This window comes from Theropithecus gelada, chromosome 20, assembly GCF_003255815.1.
Source record: "Theropithecus gelada isolate Dixy chromosome 20, Tgel_1.0, whole genome shotgun sequence".
NCBI classification, from domain to species: Eukaryota; Metazoa; Chordata; class Mammalia; order Primates; family Cercopithecidae; genus Theropithecus; species Theropithecus gelada.
The window spans coordinates 39010405-39030990 of record NC_037688.1 but is presented as its reverse complement, the minus strand read 5'-3'; the positions used below and the strand labels follow the sequence as shown (position 1 = coordinate 39030990).

Below are 20586 nucleotides of genomic sequence, written 5' to 3'. Positions count from 1 at the left end.
ATTTGTCAAATGTTTACTGACTACCTACTCTGTGCAGGCACTGAAATTGGCAGATGACAAAGACAGGGCCCTTGCTCATCCTATAGTGGGTTTATGACCTTGAGTGGGAGGGTGGTGTGACATCTGTCTCACTGTTCAGCTCCCAGGACGGCAAGCATAGTTTCTAGTGGGTGCTCATCAGACAGGTGTTGGCGGACCCCAGGCGGGTTTTGCTACACTCAGCTGGTCTCTTCTCACTGACTTCTGGACTCTAGTGCTCAGTAAGCCGCCAGTGGAAAAGCGTCGCCTCACCTTTCCCTTCCACCAGGTGTTTTTCACGGGGTTCCGGCATCTTTAAATTGAAACAGTCAAAGCGCCACCTCACTCTTCCCCCATTTAACCAAAGGTCTTCATCTGACCACGGGAGGCCTCTTGAATCATGAATGCCAACATTCTGGAAGGGAATACTGTGGTGTTTCTAGAATTCCTTGGAAGGTTTTTGGAATTCCTGGTTTGGTACACTGAGGTAGGAATGTACCAAATGGAACTCTAATGGGCCACGGTAGCTAAGACATTTCTCTAGAAATGAAACTTAACTACCCATGAGTAGCTTAGGTGCCATAGCTAAGACAGTCCTCTCTTTACCATGTTTGTACAAAGGATGTATTTCCTATACATTGACTAGGGAATCCCCCCAACTCATAAATTATAAAAATGACACTTCCAAACCATCAATGAAGAAAGTATCATCATTAAAGTGGTAGTGCAATATAACAAAGTGTTTACAAACAAAACAACATCCAACATACCCCCAAGTGCTCTTTTTTGGTTGTTATACAGTTTGAAAAAAGCCTCCGGTTAGCTATCAATTCCTTACAGCAATGAAATATTAAGCTAAACAATGAATTTACAAATTTCTTAGCCAAATCTTGACAGTATACCAATTACGAGTTGGTAACACTGTTTTTGATCCTTCTAAAGAAGAGAAATGCGAACACCAAGTAAAACTTATTATAAACTATAAATATTTCAATATTTACACTCAATATGAGTTTGACACCGTAGTATAAACTGAAGGTCAACAGGCTCAAGAATTTATCTGAAGCACCAGGAGACAGTAATATATGTAGTTTAGAACTACAATTCAAAAAGTAAACACATACCAATACATTTATCAGGTCAAATAGTATCACACACACACACGCACACTCACTCACTCCTCTCTCACACTTTTTCTTCTCACAGGATATAAGCACTATCAAAAACAAAACAAAAAACACTTTAAATTAAACACTTAAATCTTTGAAAAATCTAAATTTGGATGTGTTAAAGAAAGAAACTACCTATTTTAGACTGCAGCCTAGGAGAGATTCTTTAAATATTCACTTATTCTAACCTGAGACAACTTTCCTTCCGAAAATAAATTGCACTTCCCCCAAAGATATTTGTATGTAAAATTTAAGACCTATCCTGAGCCACCAATCCCAACACACACCTGGTAAAAGTGACTTATCAAGAAACAAGTATCAAAAAGTTATCAAGAAATGATGTTTCAAGGCATAAGTGGAATGTTAAAACACAAACCTGCATGAAATGAGTCAAAATTTATTTTACAATACTGAAATAACTATAATTTACAAAAGAGTCATGATTAATTTTGGAGCATAGTAAAACTAAATACAACCCTTTACTTCAACACAGTATTTGAATGCTGATATAGAGTAAAGTGACAGTTTGGCACTTAGCAGCTTTTGTTGGTTATTGCATCCCATATTATGTGGCAAATTTATTTTATAAAACATGATCTAATTTCTGCAGTTACAGTGTCAATGAACCGAAATTTAAAAAAAAAAAACACTATTTTTATAAAATGAATTTACCAAGTCATGCAGGTACTGATAATATTGCAAGAGGAACACATTCACTCCTAAATAATGAACTGTCTCCTTGGAGAGGCCTGGCGTAGACTGGAAAAAAAACTTTAAATGTCAGAAATTAAAAAAAAGAGAATTGCTGACGATCGTGGCTTTAACTGCATGTCAGTTACTGTTTTAATGTTCCCCAATTGCAGCTGCTGAATGCCAAGGTACTGTTCTGTACAGGATATTTCACCAAAGCAAATTTAGTTTTTCAGCTATTTGCTTCCTCTAAAACTAATGTCTAGTTGTAAAAAAGAAAAATCTGCCTTTCTTTGCAGAGGCCACATAGTTTGCTTTCATTAAAAGATCTCCACAGTGTCACTAAGAAAATGTGCAGACAACAGCTGACTGGTACACAAAACAATTCTGAACTTGGTTTTGACTGACATATTAAACATTATTGAATTACATGACTCTGCGGCACATCTGGCCTGGTGCCTCTGGTACATAAGATAAAAACCTTACACCTTCTCTTATCAGGTATCTTCTGGTTAAAATGGAGAGTTAATGTACCACACTCAACACTCTCTAGAACCCCACAGGCATAGCATCTTTCAGCAACTTTTGTAGCACTGTACTGACTTCCGGCAGGTATAAGAAAAAAAATCACAGTTAGGTCACCCTTTTTCATGTCTATGGGTGGGAGAACATAAGTCATGTTTTTCATATGCATGTTAATTGCATACAAACGTTCCATATAGGAAGTTTCTGGAGGAAATTCCTGTTCTCGATTTACAACCAAAGGATACCTTTATACATGTGTTAGTAAGACAAAATGCTGCTTCTTACAGCCATATTCCAAGAGGAAAAAAAAAGCTGTAGAAAACAATTAAAAATGAAGTACTGTATATTAAATTGATTAGAAATTTGACATTGCATAAAATTTAATTTAGGAAGTAATCAAGCACTTTGAAGTCCCCGATTTCACACTAGGGTGGTGTAATTCAAGTGGAAAACAAAGTATCTTACAAGATACGTTCCACGAACAAAAGACGTTTTTCCCCCAATGAGAAGTGGGGTAAAGTGAGTTGAGGTGGGAATGAGAGATAGGAAAGGAGGGAAGGAGGAAAAGATTAATTTGCTCTACTATGAACAGAATGAAATTAAGTTGAGGTAGTTTATTCTACCAGCCAAACTTTACTCGTAACACAATTTATCTAAAACTCTCACTAGCGAATGCCACTGGGAAACTTCTATTACAAAGACTAGATTCTTAACACAGATTCGCAGTCTAAGACAAGCTTTCAAACCCTAAACAGTAGTAAACAAGACTTTGTGTGCTTTCAGACAGGTTATGTGAAAAAGTTTTTGATCCCTATATATTTTGTCTGGAGAGCTTTTTTGTTTGTGTTTTTTTAGCCATAGCAGACCTTTATTATTTGTCTGACTCAGGTCTTTCTTTTATAAAATCTCCTACTCACTAATATCCTCATACTTAGAAAATGGTTTTGTTCATTGAGAAGGCAGAATGGCACTGCAGGAGACCCTTCCCAGCTCCACAGGTACTACCCCAGAAAGGATGCGTGACGTGTCTTGATCTAAGTCAACACAGAAGTGAGCAACTTCTTTCAGTTCACATGAGGGCTGCAACCTGACTCATCAATTTACTGAAGCTTTACATTACTAAGATAAAGTTATAAAAGAGCAATTTTCTCTTCATTTCAATTCATTATGATATAGCTTTAAAAAGATTCTTAGGACAGAGTACTAGGAATAAATGGAGACTAACTGGCATACGGTCCGATCTAACATTTTAGACACAAACCTTAATTTGTTGGGCAGGGTTAGGCATAATACATCCTTCCAAGTGCAGTGGAAAAGCAGTCTTGGCATGTTTGGATATGTTGATTTGCATATATGGATTTTGTTTGTTACCAAAGCTACGTATTTGAACACAGCAGTCAGACATGAGTTCCCTTCAGGGAAAATGCACCTTAGTATTTTAACTTTGATATTTTACATGATACCAATTCCCACTCCCTTTTCCTTTTGATATTTACTAGCCTCCATTGTCTACAGCCGCATCTAACTGGAGGAACTCACTCCTCCCAGGTAGTTTTTCAACAGTTACGTGTTCGCCCAAACAAGAGCTGAAGCTCAAGTTTGTAAGCATCATAAAGCCACCAAAGAGTTACCATACCAAAGCCCAGCACAGAGTGAGTTCAGCTGCCATCTCTGCTCTCCCTTTCGTAGCTATGTTATGGTGCCCTTGGGTCAGGATCTCGCTCTCTGCTCTGCTTCCTCCTCACGGGGAATGAACACGAATACGGAATAAGCCTTGCTGAAGCTGCAGGCGGAAAAGCTTGCAATTCGCAATGCGTAAGGCTGCACACCCTGTGCGGCGAAGGTCGGATGGAAGGAGTGGTTTAGTGTGGTGCCAGGTTCCTGTGCTTCTTTTAAACTCACGCACGTAGTCATAATTGGTACCTAAGCCACGGAAATAAGCAAGGGTGAGAAAACGTACCCAGAATCACCAGGAAACAGTTCCAAGCAAATCACCATAACACCCTTACCTGTATCAAGATCTCCAATAACATAAATACTGGCTCCTATAGGTACAGCTCCATAAACAAAAGAGGAACTGGCGGGGATGCATAAATTCTGGTCGTTAAGATAGATCCACCTGAAAACAAAGCCGATGCACAAAATTAAAGAAATCAAAAGGATGACAACAACGTCTCGGAAGACTGACACAGCAAACTTGGTGAGTCATCAGCAGTATCAGGCACTGCGCCAATCTCGACCCCATGTTCCACTGCCAGGTAATCGCCGACATGCTGCCAGTTGCTACAGATAGGAGTTTTGTCTGTGCTAGAATGAAGCATGTATTGAGTCATAAACAGCATGTGCTTTCCAACCTGCTTCTGCTCAGCACAAGGTTTCTGAGATTCATCCATGCTGTTGTTTACATCTGTCATTCATTTCTGTTTATTTCTAAGCAGTATTCCATCATACAGATGTACCAGAATTTGTTGGTTTTTCAGACAGGCTCTCCCTCTGTTGCCCCAGGCTGGAAAGCAGTGACGCAACTATGGTTCACTGCAGCCTCAACCTACCAGTTCAGGTGATCCTCCCACCCCAGCCTTCCAAGCAGCTGATATTACAGGTGTGCACCACCACACTCAGCTAATTCCTGTGTGTGTGTGTTTGTGTGTGTGTGTGTGTGTGTGTGTGTATTCATAAAGATGGGATTTTGCCATGTTGCCCAGGCTGGTCTCGAGCTCCTGGGCTCAGGTGATCTGCCCACCTCAGCCTCCCAAAATGCTGTATTACAGGCGTAAGCCACAGAGCCCAGCCCCAGACTTTCTTATTCATTCACCTGTTGATGTTCCAGTTGTTGGCTATTATGAATAAGGCTGTCAGGAACATTAGAGAGCAAGTTGTTTTTGTGGACTGATGAAATTGCTGTGCTATATGGTAAGGGTATTTTCTACTGGAAAAAAAAAGTGCCCCACTGCTTTCCAACATGGTATGTCATAATTTTGCATTCCAATTAGCAATGTGTGAGAATTCCAACTGCTCAGTATTACTGTGAGATCTCAGTATTATATTTTTAATTTTAGCGATTTTAATGGCGTACACTTCCCTGAAGACTAATGATGTTGAGCATTTTTGCATGTGCTTCTTGGTCATTTTACAGATTTTTTTTTTTTTTTGAGACAGGGTCTCACTGTCACTCATCCAGGTTGGAGTGCTGTGGCGCAATCACAGCTCACTGCAGTCTCAACCTCTTGGGCTCTAGTGATCCTCTCACCCCACCCTCCCAAGTTGGGACCATAGGTGCACACCACCACACCCAGCTAATGAAAACAATTTTTTTTTTCACAGAGATGAGATCTCACCACGCTACCCAGGCTAATCTCAGGTTCCAGGGCTCAAGTGATCCTTCTGCCTTGGCCTCCTAAAGTGTTGGGATTGCAGGTGTGAGCCACCATACCCAGCCCTATTTTATGTTCTGTTATAAAATGTCTGTTAAAAGGTTTGCTCATTTTAAAACTGGGGGCCAGATGTGGTGGCTCATGTCTGTAATCCCAATACTTTGGGAGGCTGAGGCAGGTGGATCACTTGAGCCCAGGAGTTCAAGACCAGCTGGGCAACATGGTGAAACCTTGTCTTTACAAAAATTACAACAATTAGCCAAGTGTGGTGGCATCTGTCTGTAGTCCCAGCTACTCAGGCTGAGGTGGGAGGATCGCTTGAGTTAAGGAGGTCAAGGCTGCAATGAGTTGAGATCATATCACTGCACTCCAGCCTGGGCAAAAGTGAGACCCTGTCTCAAAACAAACAAAAAAAAGGACGTAGCAAGACTGTCTCTAAATTTTTTTAAAATTGGGTTTACTGTCTTCTTATTGAATTGTCAGATTCTTTATATTCTGTGGATACAGATACTTTGTTAGATACATGTATTATGAATCTTTTTCCCAGCATGTAGGTTGCCTTTTCATTTTCCTAATGGAACCTTTTGAAGAACAGAAGTTTTTAACTTTGATGAATTCCAATATATCCTTTTCTTTTTTTTTTTTTGAGACGGAGTCTCGTTCTGTCCCCCAGGCTGGAGCGCAGTGGCCGGATCTCAGCTCACTGCAAGCTCCGCCTCCCGGGTTTACGCCATTCTCCTGCCTCAGCCTCCCAAGTAGCTGGGACTACAGGCACCCGCCACCTCGCCCGGCTAGGTTTTTGTATTTTTTTTTAGTAGAGACGGGGTTTCATCGTGTTAGCCAGGATGGTCTCGATCTCCTGACCTCGTGATCCGCCTATCTCGGCCTCCCAAAGTGCTGGGATTGCAGGCTTGAGCCACCGCGCCCGGCCTCCAATATATCCTTTTCTTCTTTTACAGTCACAGTTTCTGCGTCATTCTAAAAAATCTTTGCCTACCCCAATATGAAGATTTTTCTCCTATGCTCTCTTCTGGAAATTTTACAGTTTTCTCTTTTACATTTAGGTCTATGATACATTTCAAGTTACTTTTTTGTGTCTGGCAAGAATCACAGTTCACCTTCTTCCATATAGATAGCTAGCTGTTCCAGCACCATTTGCTAAAGGCTTTTCTTTCCCCTACTACATTGTCTTGGCACCTCTGCTGAAAATCAATTTAATAACCACTAAAAAGATTTAAGGCTCTATGAAGAAGTTGGTCCCAGAGCTGAGGCAGAGAAAATGTAAGAGGGGTCTGGGGCATCCTGTTGTGCCAGATAGGAAGTGCTTAAAAAAGGATGGGGGTGTGTCAAAGGACAAGGAAGCCACGGTGAAGCAGCTCCTGACAGCCGAGGCTGGAACTATGTGAGCATGAAAATCAGTAATGATGGTGCTGGATTTATAACTCAGGGAGTAAAATAAATATCCATGAATCCACATACTATAAATAATTTGAAAACATTAACAGGAAAAAGGGACAGGTTTCCTTTACTGAAAAATTCCAATTCATAAATGCAGAGGAATGACGGAAACAAAATCATCATCAGGCAAACACCACCGTAATGACTTCTGCAGGCTAGGTCTACCAGTGGACGCTCAAATGAGTGCTTGAGAGTTTCAGGAGAAAATGGTTTTGCAAATTCTCAAATTATCTCCACTAAGATATTTATTAATCACAACAAGAAAATCAGTTAACTTTCCAGCGGAGAAATTTAACACATACCACCTTAACCAAGTCATCAAGGTTAACGTCACCAGCAACAAGGCACATCAATGTGTTCTCCCTGATATGATGCAGAGAAGTGCATAATATGACTTCTGTGGTATTGCCAAACTGCATAACCTCAGTCTAATTGCAAGAAATCATTAGATCAATCCAAATTAAGAGATCCTACAAAAACAAAAAACAAAAAAAAAACACGAACCAATAACCTTCAAGAGGACGAAGGTCGTGAGACTCAACGAAAGAATGAAGAACCTGCTGGGTGTGGTGGCTCACGTCTGTAATCCCAGCACTTTGGGAGGCTGAGGCGGGTGGATCACAAGGTCAAGAGATCGAGACCATCCTGGCCAACATGGTGAAACCTCGTCTCTCCTAAAAACACAAAAATTAGCTGGGAGTGGTGGCACGCACTCGTAGTCCCAGCTACTCGGGAGGCTGAGGCAGGAAAATCACTTGAATCCAGGAGGTGGAGCTTGCAGTGAGCTGAGATGGTGCCATTGCACTTCAGCCTGGTGACAGAGCAAGACTCCGTCTCAAAAATAAATAAATAAATAAATAAAATAAAAAAAATTAAAAAAAAGAATGAAGAACGATCACAGATTAAAGGAGTCTAAGCAAACACAGTATCTGAATGCAATGTAGAATCCTGGATTGGATCTGGAAACTGAGAAAAAAGACATTAGAGGACAAGCTGGTGAAACTCCAGTAAGTCTGTAGTTTACCTAATAATTCTGGACAATGTAAATATCCTGGTTTTGATGCTTGTACTACAGTCATGTAAGATGTTAACACTAGGAGAAGCTGAGTGAATGACTTATTGGAAATGAGAACTCTTTGACTTTACAACTTTTCTACAAGTCTATAATAGTATTCGGGAAAAAAAGTTTTTTATTTCTTTTTCTTAAAGAGTAAATCTAGACCCTGCTAGGTAATAATAATGTTCTCTCAAGGAACAATCATCTGTTAACAGCTAAAAGGCATAGCTTGGTCACAGCGGACTTCAGTAGGACCTTGGGAACGCATCTAAATGGTCTTAAGAGTAACCAAGGTCCAGGCCTACCCTCACTGGAGGACACAGTCATTTGGTCATCACTCCATCATCTCTAACTCTATGCTGTGAAGCAGCCAGGGCATCTCAATGTCAAATAGAAATGTACAATTATTTCCCAAACAGCACTACTTTTATTTCAATGAACACTCTTCCTAGACTCTTCTACAGCAGGTAGCTTCCACATTTAGAATTCCAATAAACACAGAAGCCTAACGATCACAGAACAACTCAGAAACAAAGCTAAGCACCATGCTTCTAATGCCATTCATCTAATATTTGATTCAACTAACATCTGAATGTTGATAGGTGTCAGGTAGTTTGCTGGGACTGGGATATAGATTTTGAACCCTGACTCCCAAATGCCTCCAATAAAATGGAAAAGGGAAAAAAATCTAAAAGCTTGTGCTGAAAGTGAAAATGGAGGCCCTGAACACAACTTTGAAAGAAAATGTTTGAAAAACATCAAACTACAATGCTAGTTTATTCACATTTCACGTCTTTAGGCGTAAACATAAATAACTACACCTCAGCATTTAAGTTCTTCCCAGATTCTGAATCAAACCAACTTAGTTCATCCCTGGAATGATTGTATTAAGCTAAAGAAACTGGATTACATAGATGATCTACCAGGTTTTGTCCCAAGCACATCAATGATTCAGTTCCTGGGTTTCAGAAAAATAAGCCTAGGTGATCTATTTTAGGTAAAGACGAGGCTTCAAATTAAACAGAACTAATTTGAAAATTTAATTGAATTGCATCTTCAGGTGTGGCTGCTTATAAAATAGGTATAAAGGGCCATGAGGTTTTACATGCCACTCATCCTCTCACTGACCTGAACAGTTTAGCTGTCCCAGCCTGTCTCCTCATCTGTCCAGTGAGATACCAGATACCGTCACCAACCTCAAATGATTGTTGTGAGGATGAAATGAAATACCAATGTAAAGTATTTTGCATAGTTTCTAGTACTTAGAAGGTATCATTAAATGATAGTAATTTTTGCAATGAACAAGGCAATATCATGTCTTCAGTTACAATGTTTTCAAACATGGGCTTGTCAGTACTTGGCGGCTATAATGATGCACCCTCTGGTAACTCAGAATTAAGACTGCTCTGAGACTGAAGCTTTAAAATACAGCATGAATTACAACAGTGAACTTCAGAGACAGGGAAATAGAAGGGGAATGACAGGAAAGGAGAGAGGAAGAGAGCTACAGAGGAAAAGAGGGCAATCAATTGAGGAGAAAGGAGAGGAGGAAAGAAAAAGAGAGCTATCGTGAGGCATCTGCTTCCAGTATGGCAGAAGAAACTCTTCAAATGGCTCCTCAGCTGCTGCAAGTGTCAGCTGTAAACTCTGGACAAAATACAACTACCTGAGCGCTCTGGAAACTGAAGAAAAGCAGGTAGATTCCGGAAAGCAATGGAAAGTTGATTGAGCAAGCAACCCGTATGGACTAAGTTCCCTGCTTCTTGGTAGCTTTCTCTGAAGGCAGCCTCATGGGGGCAGCTCTGGGTAGCTAAACCCCTACAGAAAAGATAGCCATCTTTCTGGCTACAGGACTCAGCAATCAGGAAAAGGGGTCTTGAGGCAACCAGGATCTCCAAAGTGTGAGTGGAGAACCTGAGAAAGAAGAGAGGTAGAGAAGCACCCCTCAATTTGTGCGCATCCACTCATCTCAAGTCTTCAACTAACCCTGGAACCATGTATGCTTATGACTGAGGCTTCGAGAACTGGATTGAGATTTCAGCTGCCACCCATGGCAGGTGGCACGGCTTGCAATTTATGTCTAACGAAGTCAATTGCTGACTAAAACTCAGAGCAACACTCTAAAGCAATATAAGAAAATTCAAGGCCTCAACAACATAATAGTAACCACATCCAGGATCCAGTCTAGAGTTTCTCAACAAAAGAAGGCCGGAAAAATGAGAACCCATTTCTCAAGGGAGCAAACAATCAATAGACACCAACTCTTGAGATGACTCAGATACTGGAATTAACAGGCAAGGACTTGAACACAACTACCACAATGATGCTCAGTATGAGAAAGAAAAATATGCTTGTGATGGAAAGATAAGAAATTTCAGCACAGAAAATTCAGAAACCTAAAAACAAACTACACAAACATTTTAGAATTGCTAACATAATACTTGAAATAAAAAAATTCATTGGATGGAGATAACAAAAGAAAGCAGCAGCAAACAAGACAGAGAAACAGAAACCATCCAATCTGAAGAAGGAAAAACGATACTGCAGACTGAATGGTCATGAAAATAAAACATATCAGTATGTCCAGCTAAAGTGGTGCTCTGTGGAAAGCTGAAGGCTTTCACTGTTTGCCTTAGAAAAGCAAAAGATCTACCATAATTAATCTAGAATTCTACCTGAAGAAGCTAGAAAAGAGTAAAAGAAACCCAAAGTAAAAGGAAAACCTAAAAACAAACTACACAAACATTTAAAAATTGATAACATACTGTTTGAAATAAAAAATTTCTAAGATTTTCCGAGATCCATTTTACTTTTCTACTTTTTCTAGGTGAATTAAGTGGGGATGTGATAGGCATCGCCTCTCCTGCATTTTCTAGTCTTTGATGGTGGCATAATGTTTGCAGATTCCCCCAGGATGCAGTATTGCTTCTGGTTTTCTATTTTGGTAGAGAAGGAAAGTTCCAGGGACTTCCACTTAGCCCTTGTTGTCACAGTGGCCCCCAATCCATGTGTCAGAGAACCAGTATGGTGATTCTGCCAGTTGTCAAGTATGTCTATTCTAGTTATATATTCAGGAATCAAAAGAGGAAACTGACAGACCTCAACTTCAAAGAACAGTTAATATAACTCATATACTGTAAAAAATGAAGTAGAGGGGCATCCAGGCTAAGCAAATGCACGGAGGCAGTAAAACACAAGAGGGTTTAAAAAGTGAGCTGGAGTATAGGACATGTGAAAGAAAGATACTAAAAAAGGGTGAAGCTTTTTCTTAACTTCAAATCATGGAGAACCCTGAGTAGGTGGCTAAGTACTATTATCTTTACTTGGTAAGCAATGGGAAACAGTCAAGAACTTTGAGAAGGGCAATCAAAAACTCTGAGCAAAAAGTTTTTGTCAGGTTCGTCTTTCAAAACCACAAATGAGTAACTGCACAGGCAAGGCTGGCCAGAGGCTAAAGACACTACACAGATGAAGGAGTGACTGTGAGGAGAGCAGCGGGGCAGAGAAGGTGGGAAATGTGAAAAGTGCTACTGAGATTTAAAAAAGGACCAGACCTGGCAACTGATGAGTTGCAAAGTACAAGACAGAATTCAAGATGACTCCCTTTTTTGAGACAGGGTCTTGCTCTGGCACTCAGGTTGGAGTGTAGTGGCATGATCATGGTCCACTGCAGCTTTCACCACTTCCCAGGTTCAAGTGATCCTTCTGCCTCAGCCTCCTGAGTAGCTGGGACCATAGGCACGGACCACCATGCTCAGCTCATTTCTGAATCTTTTGTAGAGACAAGGTCTCACTATGTTACTCAGGGTTGTCTTGAACTCCTGGGCTCAAGGGATCCTCCCACCTGGGTCTCCCAGAGTTCTGGGATTATAGGTGTCAGTCACTGTGCCTGGCCAAGATGACCCTTTTTTGAACATGGATGACTGGGAGGACAGTAGTGTTACTAACAGAATAGGGACACAAGGAACAGAAATAGAGAAACTGTCATTCTGGGTATATGACGCTGTTGCTCTGACTTGGTAATACTTTATGGCAGTTTCTTTGCTTGCCTTTCAAGCAGTTTTGCTTTTATTCAGAAAAACAGAAAAGAATAAGATATGGCCTTTTTTTCCCGGAAAGTTTTAACCTAAAAATAGGGAACAAAGACAGGAAAGACAAGAGATTACTTAAAAACAATCGACATGGTCTCCAATCGAATATGGACTGCTCATCCGGCAACTACAGTTTCCACGCTCTGCCAATGTAACACATTTGCATCTGATCTTTTAAGAAAGAAACTACTCCTATATGTTGTTTTGTTCTATCAATAGTTATAGGAAAGCCTACATTTTTTTTTTTTTTTTTTTTTTTTGGAGACGGAGTCTCGCTGTGTCGCCCAGGCTGGAGTGCAGTGGCCGGATCTCAGCTCACTGCAAGCTCCGCCTCCCGGGTTTACGCCATTCTCCTGCCTCAGCCTCCCGAGTAGCTGGGACTACAGGCGCCCGCCACCTCGCCCGGCTAGTTTTTTGTATTTTTTAGTAGAGACGGGGTTTCACTGTGTTAGCCAAGATGGTCTCGATCTCCTGACCTCGTGATCCACCCGTCTCGGCCTCCCAAAGTGCTGGGATTACAGGCTTGAGCCACCGCGCCCGGCAGGAAAGCCTACATTTTAAAGTCAACCTACTGTGGTAGTTGAAAAGGTGGACTCTGGGGCCAGAATGCCTGAGTTCAGATCCCGCCTCAGCTCCTTGCTCCTTGTTTGTCTGTGGGCACATCGCTCACCCTTTCTGTGCTGTGATTTCCTCATATGGAAAATAGGAATAGTAACAGTACCTACATACACTTCAGAGTGCTGTTTTGAAGATTAAATAAATACATGGCATTTGGTGTTGTGTGTTTAATGTTATCTAAACATGTCAGAATCTTACATTGATAAGATAAATTAACAGCTTTCTTTATTCTATTTACAAACATTGGAGAGCTTAGGAATAAGGAACCAAACATACATGAATTTTATTTGGAAGTGCTTTTATTTATTTATTTATTTATAGACAGGGTCTTACTTTGTTGCCCAGGCTAGAGTGCTGTGGCACAATCACGACTCACTGCACCCTCCACCTCCTGGGTTCAACCAATTCTCATGCCTCAGCCTTCTGAGCAGCCAGGACTACAGGCGTGTGCCACTAGGCCTGGATAATTTTTTTTTTTTTTGTACTTTTAGTTAGAGACAGGGTTTCACCATGTTGGCCAGGCTGGTTTTGAACTCCTGGCCTCAAGTGATCCGCCTGCCTTGGCCTCCCAAAGTGTTGGGAATATAGGCTTGAGCCACTGTGCCTGGCCTGGAAGTGCTTTTAAATAGCAAAGAAGGAACAACAGTCTTATGTTTAATTATTATGAACTTAAAGCAAGTAATAGTTGTATTAAAAGCTTATCCACTACAAATATGTAACAACCTGATAGGCCAGGTGTGGTGGCTCGTGCCTGTAATCTCAGCACTTTGAGAGGCTGAGGCAGGCGGATTATGAGGTCAGGAGTTCGAGACCAACCTGGCCAACATAGTGAAACCCTGTCTCTACTGAAAACACAAAAATTAGCCGGGTATGGTGGTGCGTGCCTGTAGTCCCACCTACTCGGGAGGCCGAGGGGGAAGAATTGCTTGAACCTGGGAGGCAGAGCTTGCAGTACGCTGAGATCATGCCACTGCACTCTAGCCCGGGCGACAGAGCGAGACTCCGTCTCAAAAAAAGAAAAAAAAAAGGCCTTCATCCCTTGGGCCGTCAGCCCTCCCAGTCATGTAACAAGGAAGGAAAAATGTAGAGAAGTCTGAAAATTGGCCCCACTACAGCAAGTATCCTCTAAACTGCTCTCTAATAAACTTTCCTAAGATAGTCTATTCCTATAATTAGAAAAAAAGGCTACGCAAATATCCTAAATTTAAAATACAAGTTAGGTAGCATTTACATGCATTTCCAGCATCTTTGTAACTGCTCACTGACTGCCTTAACCTAAAACAGCATGAAATTAAACATTATGTTATGGCACCCTCTTCTGGTAACATAACTGAACTACTCAAATAAAATTATGGTTAGCATACCCATTTCCCCTTAGGATTTAAACATATTACCGCAATAAAAATACTGTTCAGTGGTTACAACAATAAAATGCGTGAGGAAAGAGAGAAGACATCGAGAAGGATGTTATCGACTCTACAAGACATAAGTGGCACTTTTCAGAGGTTTTAAGAATCTCGGACACCACGCTTTAGCCACTTAATCAACATTTTACTAAGTATCTGATACAAGCAGGTAGGATGTTGGAAGCCAGGATACAGAGCTGACGAAGGTGGACCTTGCCCTGAAGTTGCTTGCAGTTAACAGTTACAACCCCAGAGAGAGACTTGTCTGGAGTGCCTGGGATCACAGATGAAGGGATTTGAATCAGAGTAGAAGGTGTGAGAAGGCTTTCTCCAGGTTTTGAAAACTAAGCAGTTTTGAAAAAGGCCAAGCTAACTGGATGCTCAGCGGGAAGGAAGCTTTTAGGCAAGAAGCAGCATATGAACACAGAGCTGAGACAATCATACTTGATTTCGCAGGGGAAAGTGGCTCAGTGTAAAGTATCCAGGTTAGTAGCAGAAAAAGCAAAGGCCATATCACAAAAGGCCACATATGCTAAGTTAAGGAGTTTATTTATTTTTCTTTGGAGAACACAGGGTCTTGTTATGTGGCCCAGGCAAATCTCCAACTCCTGGGCTCAAGCAATCTTCAGTTTCTACTTCCCTAAATGTTGAGATTACCGGTGTGAGCCACCACGCCCAACAAGGTAAGGAGTTTTAAACTCTTTCCTAAAAGCTATAGGGAGCCAATAAATGATTTTAAGCAACTAAGTGTCAAGATCTGATCTACATATTAGAAACATTTTCTATTTAGAGACATTTTAAGTCACTAGCACTTGTGAAGTCACTGAATAAATACCTAGTATGCATTAGACATATCTCCTAAACCCATAATTTAATAAAGTGACTGAAAACAAAACTAAACAAAGCTAAAATACAACTTTGAAAGCACAAAGAAAAAGTTGCAGTAGCTACGTGAAACCATTCTTAGTTACCTTTTAAACTCGTCATGGTAGAACTCGGACTTGCAAGTTACCATCTCGCTACCCTGGGCGTCCTCACGACTTCGGACTCCCCCAAACACATACAGCTCCATAGCAACTCCACAGGCCACTGCTCCAAACCTGAAAGGCCACACACAGTGTATCAGGCACAAGCAGTACAACGCGAGATCTCACTCCCTCGTTCCTCTTATGCTGGTTTAACTCTGCAGCATTACTATGTAGGCCTTCCTTTCTCAGGAAATGCCAAGTCAAAGAAAAGGTTACTCTGAAAGAAAAGAACAAAACCCAGGTAGGGTAAGGGCTCCAGACCCAGTGAAGAGCGAGGGAATCTACAAAGTCCACCCACATCCGTGTACCTCCTCTCTTTCAGGGGACATATGGCAGTCCACTGCTGGGTCCTGGGATCATAACACTCCACAGACTCAAAAAGCTTTCCATAGGAGCCTCCACCCATGGCGTAGATTTTCTTTTTCATAGCTGCATAGCAGCCGATCTGAAAGTAGAAAACAATGGTGGGGGAGAGGCAACATTTCTCATTCAGGTCAGGTGGTGCCCACCACCAGGGTAAACTCTCACACATGCCCACCTTCCTATCTTGGTGTGTGGCTGATGACAGGGAAGGCAAACTACCAATAAAGGCAGACTTCTATAAAGTTAATTCTTTTAACACTATCAGTTATATTAAAGGTTTATTCAGGATATGAAGACACATTAAGTTTAAAATCCAATGTGTACACAAACTAGTTACCACAAAATGCGGTCCTCACCTTTCTGACCATGGTCAAATCAGGTTGCTTTGTCCAGGTTTTAGAATAAATATCGTAACACTCCATGGAAATCAGCTCCTTTTCACCATCCTCTCCTCCCAAAATGTACAGCATCCCATCTATCTCCACAATTCCGAAGTTATGTCTTGCCTGAAACGACATCAGCGATCTCTGAACACACAAGGCCAAGGATCATATTAAAAGCTAATATTCATATACTTAATAAAAATTAGAGAGACATAAAGAAGGCAACAATAGACACTGGGGACTCCTAGAGCAGGGAGGCAGGGAGGGGAGCAAAGGCTGAAAAACTAACTATTGGGTACGATGCTCAGTACCTGGGAGACTGGATTAATCTTACTGCAAACCTCAGCATGGTGCAATATACACACGTAACAAACCTACACATGTAGGTTTATACCTACCCCGAGTATAAAATAAAAGTTGGAATTATTTTTAAAAATTAGAGACATCTCTTTTTCCCAGTGTTCCAGCTGGAAGTAACACGTTCAAAACCATTTCTCCGGTAATGCTTCTTAAGGATTTCTGGCTTCCCTAGCAGCCCCTCTTCCAGCACAACAGCCAGAGAGGCCAAAGTCATTTCTCAAAACAAGGTTATGAAATACATGGTGAGTTCCTCAGAAAATCCTCACTTTTTAACCCATAATAGCTCACAAAAAGAAAATGAACTGTTACCTCTGGTTCAACACAATTATTTTTGCATAACAATGGGCAGTATTTTCAGGTTGATGTGGGAAAGGCTAGTATTGACCAGGGCAGAAAGGGCTGTGGAGGACAGGGTCAGGCCAAGGCTATTTGGGATCACAGAAGCCCTAGGTGTTTCATGTCCGTTTGTCAGCGAATATTTACGTAGTGAACCCTATGTGCCAAGCACGATTCTAGCGCTGAAAAAATGAAACACTGACCAGAACACACGTAATTCTCTGCCATCAAAGAGCTTATGTGAAAAACTTCAAAATGCCTGGTCCATGAGATGGTTAGACGTGGTATGAAGACAGGGACAGGAGAGCTAAGAGGCAGGAGGGAGGCCCGCTGAGAAGGTGCTGCGAGGAGGGGGCAGGCCACGCTGGCATCTGCACAGGGCAGGACAAACGGGAAGGCCGGCGTGAGAGCATTCCTGGAAGATTTCAGAAACGGAAGGAGGCCAGAATGAGTGAGGGCCAGGAAGGCGAGGAGAGACGGGCACTAGAAGGAGAGGTTGGAGCAAACGAGGCGGGGGCTTGGCAGGGCTGCTGTTTCTTCCCTGAACTCAGACACAAAACAAACAGAAGTGCTAAGGGGAAAGAGAAACACATCAAACACACCGAACCAGTGTTTTACCTCGTTCATGGGCGGCAATGCTGTCCAGGTATTTGCATCTGGATCATACTTTTCTCCCGAGCTAAGAGTCTGCTTATTTTCATCTTGGCCCCCAAATACAAACAAAAATCCTTCTGCAAAGATCAAAGGAAACACAAGAAATATGAAATGTGAGCCTTCAACACCCATAAATGCCATAGAATATATAGAAACAGCATCTGAAGAAACTCTGACGACAACAATGTTCTCTTTGGATTCAGGACTTTTATTACATCCCATTGGATCCTTGGTGATGGAGCCCAACCTGTGACTCACTTTGACCATTTCGCTTTACTCATTACTGTCTTTGAGTGGATTTTCACCACCCTATGATGAAAAAGGAAGCCTGACGTCACCCATTCAGTCACCAGCCAGCTCTGGGCCATGTCAGTTCATCTCTTCCACTCCCTCCCAGCCTCTGGGATTCTCATACAACATCCACACCACAGCGCACATCTGTTCATTCAAAACCCCAGGAATACCCAGATCTGAAGCACCTGTGTGCACTTTCTATTCAAAACAGGATCTAAGAGCAACTGAACTTCCGATTTCATGTAATGGTGTATTACGTTATTCTTCCGCAAAAAACACTTAATTTGCTGGATAAAACATTTAAAAAATAATCTTAGCTGGGTGGTGGTGGCTCACATCTGTAATCTCAGCACTTTTGGAAGCCAAGGTACATGGACTGCTTGACCCCAGGAGGTTCAAGACCAGCCTGGGCAACACAGTAAGACCTCATCTCTACAGAAAGCAATGAAATTAGCCAGGCATTGTGGTATTTGCCTATAGTCTCAACTACTTAGGAGGCTGAAATGGGAGGACCACTTGAGCCCAGGAGTGTGAGGCTGAAGTGGGCCATGATCATGCCACTGCACTCCAGCCTGGGTAACAGAGTGAGATCTTGTCTCAAAAATAACAACAATAATAATTTTCTTAGAAGAGGAGAAGCCAACAAAATAACAAGGCAAAACTGAGGGGAAAATTGGGACCTACAGAGGTTACCAAGCATGAAAACCATTTCACTCTGAGGGCATTTCCAATCTAGGAAAACCTAAATCTTTTGTCCTCGGGATGAAAAAGACAGACGTTTAAGCTCCAGGTCCACAGAAAATGTAGCTTCTGGCAGGAGATCCTCTCCAAAGTTCTACACTGTCAGGATGAAGGCCAACCAGAATTCGTATTCAGATTTAAACCTCCTTGCTATCTGGGAAATTATAAGCCTTGAATTTAATTTACAGTTAATACCAAATTAGTAATGTTTTCAGGCAACTGGCAGAGACAAATGCAAAACTTCTGTAGAAGAAAGGACCTTAATCTAAGACTTAGATTCTAACATCCCAGGACATCTAAGGCAGAAAGTTACGGCTACAAATAATTTTTTTCGATTTTTTTTTTCAGACAGTCTCGCTCTGTTGCCCAGGCTGGAGGGCAGTGGTGTGATCACAGCTCACTGCAACTTCTGCCTCCAGGGTTCCTGAATATCTGGGATTACAGGCACATGCCACCACACACCCAGCTACTTTTTGTACTTTTAGTAGAGATGGGGTTTCACCATGTTGGTCAGCTGATTTCAAACTCCTGACCTCAAGTGATCCACCCGCCTCAGCCTCCAAAAGTGCTGGGATTATAGGCATGAGCTGCGCCCGGCTGCTACGTATAATGTTTAATAAAATGAGCAGCATCCAGCCACAGATATCGGACATAACAAATATTAGACTCTAAGAAAAGACCAGCAGAAGTAGATCATAGGAAATAGTCTTGCAAAGATTTCAAATATTATAGTAACCAGAAAGATGATTTTTTCAAGTTGGATGATGAAGAATAAAGTCTAATATTTATTTAAAAAAGAAAGATAATTTAAACAAATGCTTATCATGTTTAAAAAATAAAAATTAACTTGAAGATAACTCCAGTAACAGGAACTATAGAAATAAGAGTGGATTTGAAGGTAATTAAGTTATTCTCCTGTAAAAAGACAAGAACTTGTAGAAATTTAAAAAAAAAAATCAATGGATAAATTTAATAGTAGATTCATCACAGTTAAGGAGAAAAGTCATTGACTAGAAGATAATCAAAAGATAGTAATGAAGAGAACAGCACAGTGAGACAAAAAGATGGAAAATAGTAAGAAAACACCAGAGAAAAATAGTAAGAAAACACCAGAGAAAAGATTTTTTAGACTCGCCACTGTCTTAACAACAATGGAAGCCAGAAGTCAGGGGAATGACTTCAATGTGCTGAAAAATAATAAATACCAAGCTGAAATGCTATACTCAGCAAAAATATTCTTTACGAATGAAGACAAAATAATGACATTTGCAGGCAATCAAATCTGAGTGTTGTCCACTAAAAGACCCATATTAAAGGAAATTCAAAAGGATGAACTTCAGAGAGAAGGGAGATGATCCCAGGTGGAAAGTTTGAGGAGTTAAGGAGGAACAAAGAAAGTGGCAAATCTAAATGAACACTATCTAACTACCTGCCTGCCTTCCTATCTAGATAATCAATCAACTATCTACCTACCTGTCTGTCCGCCCGTCCGTCCGTCCATCCATCCATCCATCCATCCATCCATCCATCCATCCATCCATCCATCCAACATATATCAAAAAAACACATATTGCATATATAGTAGCTCCCCCTTATGTGAAGTTTCGGTTTCTGTGGTTTTATCACCCATGATCAACTCAGTCCGAAAATAGGTGAGTTCAGTAAAGTAAGACATTTTGAGAGAGAGACCACATTCACATAACTTTTATTACAGTACATTGTTATAGTTGTTTTATTACTAGTTAATGTTGTTAATCTTTTACTGTGCCGAACTTAAACTTCATCATGGGTATGCATGTACAGTAAAAACACACAGTATGTACAGGGTTCAGCACTATCTATAGTCTCAGGCATCCACTGGGGGGGTCTTGGAACGCATCCCTCATGGATAAGGGCGATCTACTGTACATATTTATTAGTAATAATGTATTTTAATACTACAAGAGTGTGGAACATGGAAAATGAAGAAAAACTATTCTGAAGAGAACACAGGTACTGACTAACTTTGGACTTTGCTAATT

The 20586-nt window shown here is 41.2% G+C and overlaps 1 protein-coding gene across 1 annotated transcript in view; it reads right to left on the bottom strand.

Annotated features, from left to right (window-relative positions):
• Window positions 1–1550: 1550 nt before the first annotated feature.
• GAN (gigaxonin) overlaps window positions 1551–20586 on the bottom strand; it is a 62897-nt gene continuing 43861 nt past the window's right edge. The window contains exons 6-11 of the mRNA XM_025370616.1: window positions 17495–17607; window positions 16154–16303; window positions 15743–15879; window positions 15378–15506; window positions 4412–4521; window positions 1551–4325 (exon numbers count right to left, since the gene is read on the bottom strand). Coding sequence (XP_025226401.1) covers window positions 4144–4325; window positions 4412–4521; window positions 15378–15506; window positions 15743–15879; window positions 16154–16303; window positions 17495–17607 — 821 coding nt within the window. The 3' untranslated portion in view covers window positions 1551–4143. The remainder of the gene's footprint in view (window positions 4326–4411; window positions 4522–15377; window positions 15507–15742; window positions 15880–16153; window positions 16304–17494; window positions 17608–20586) is intronic.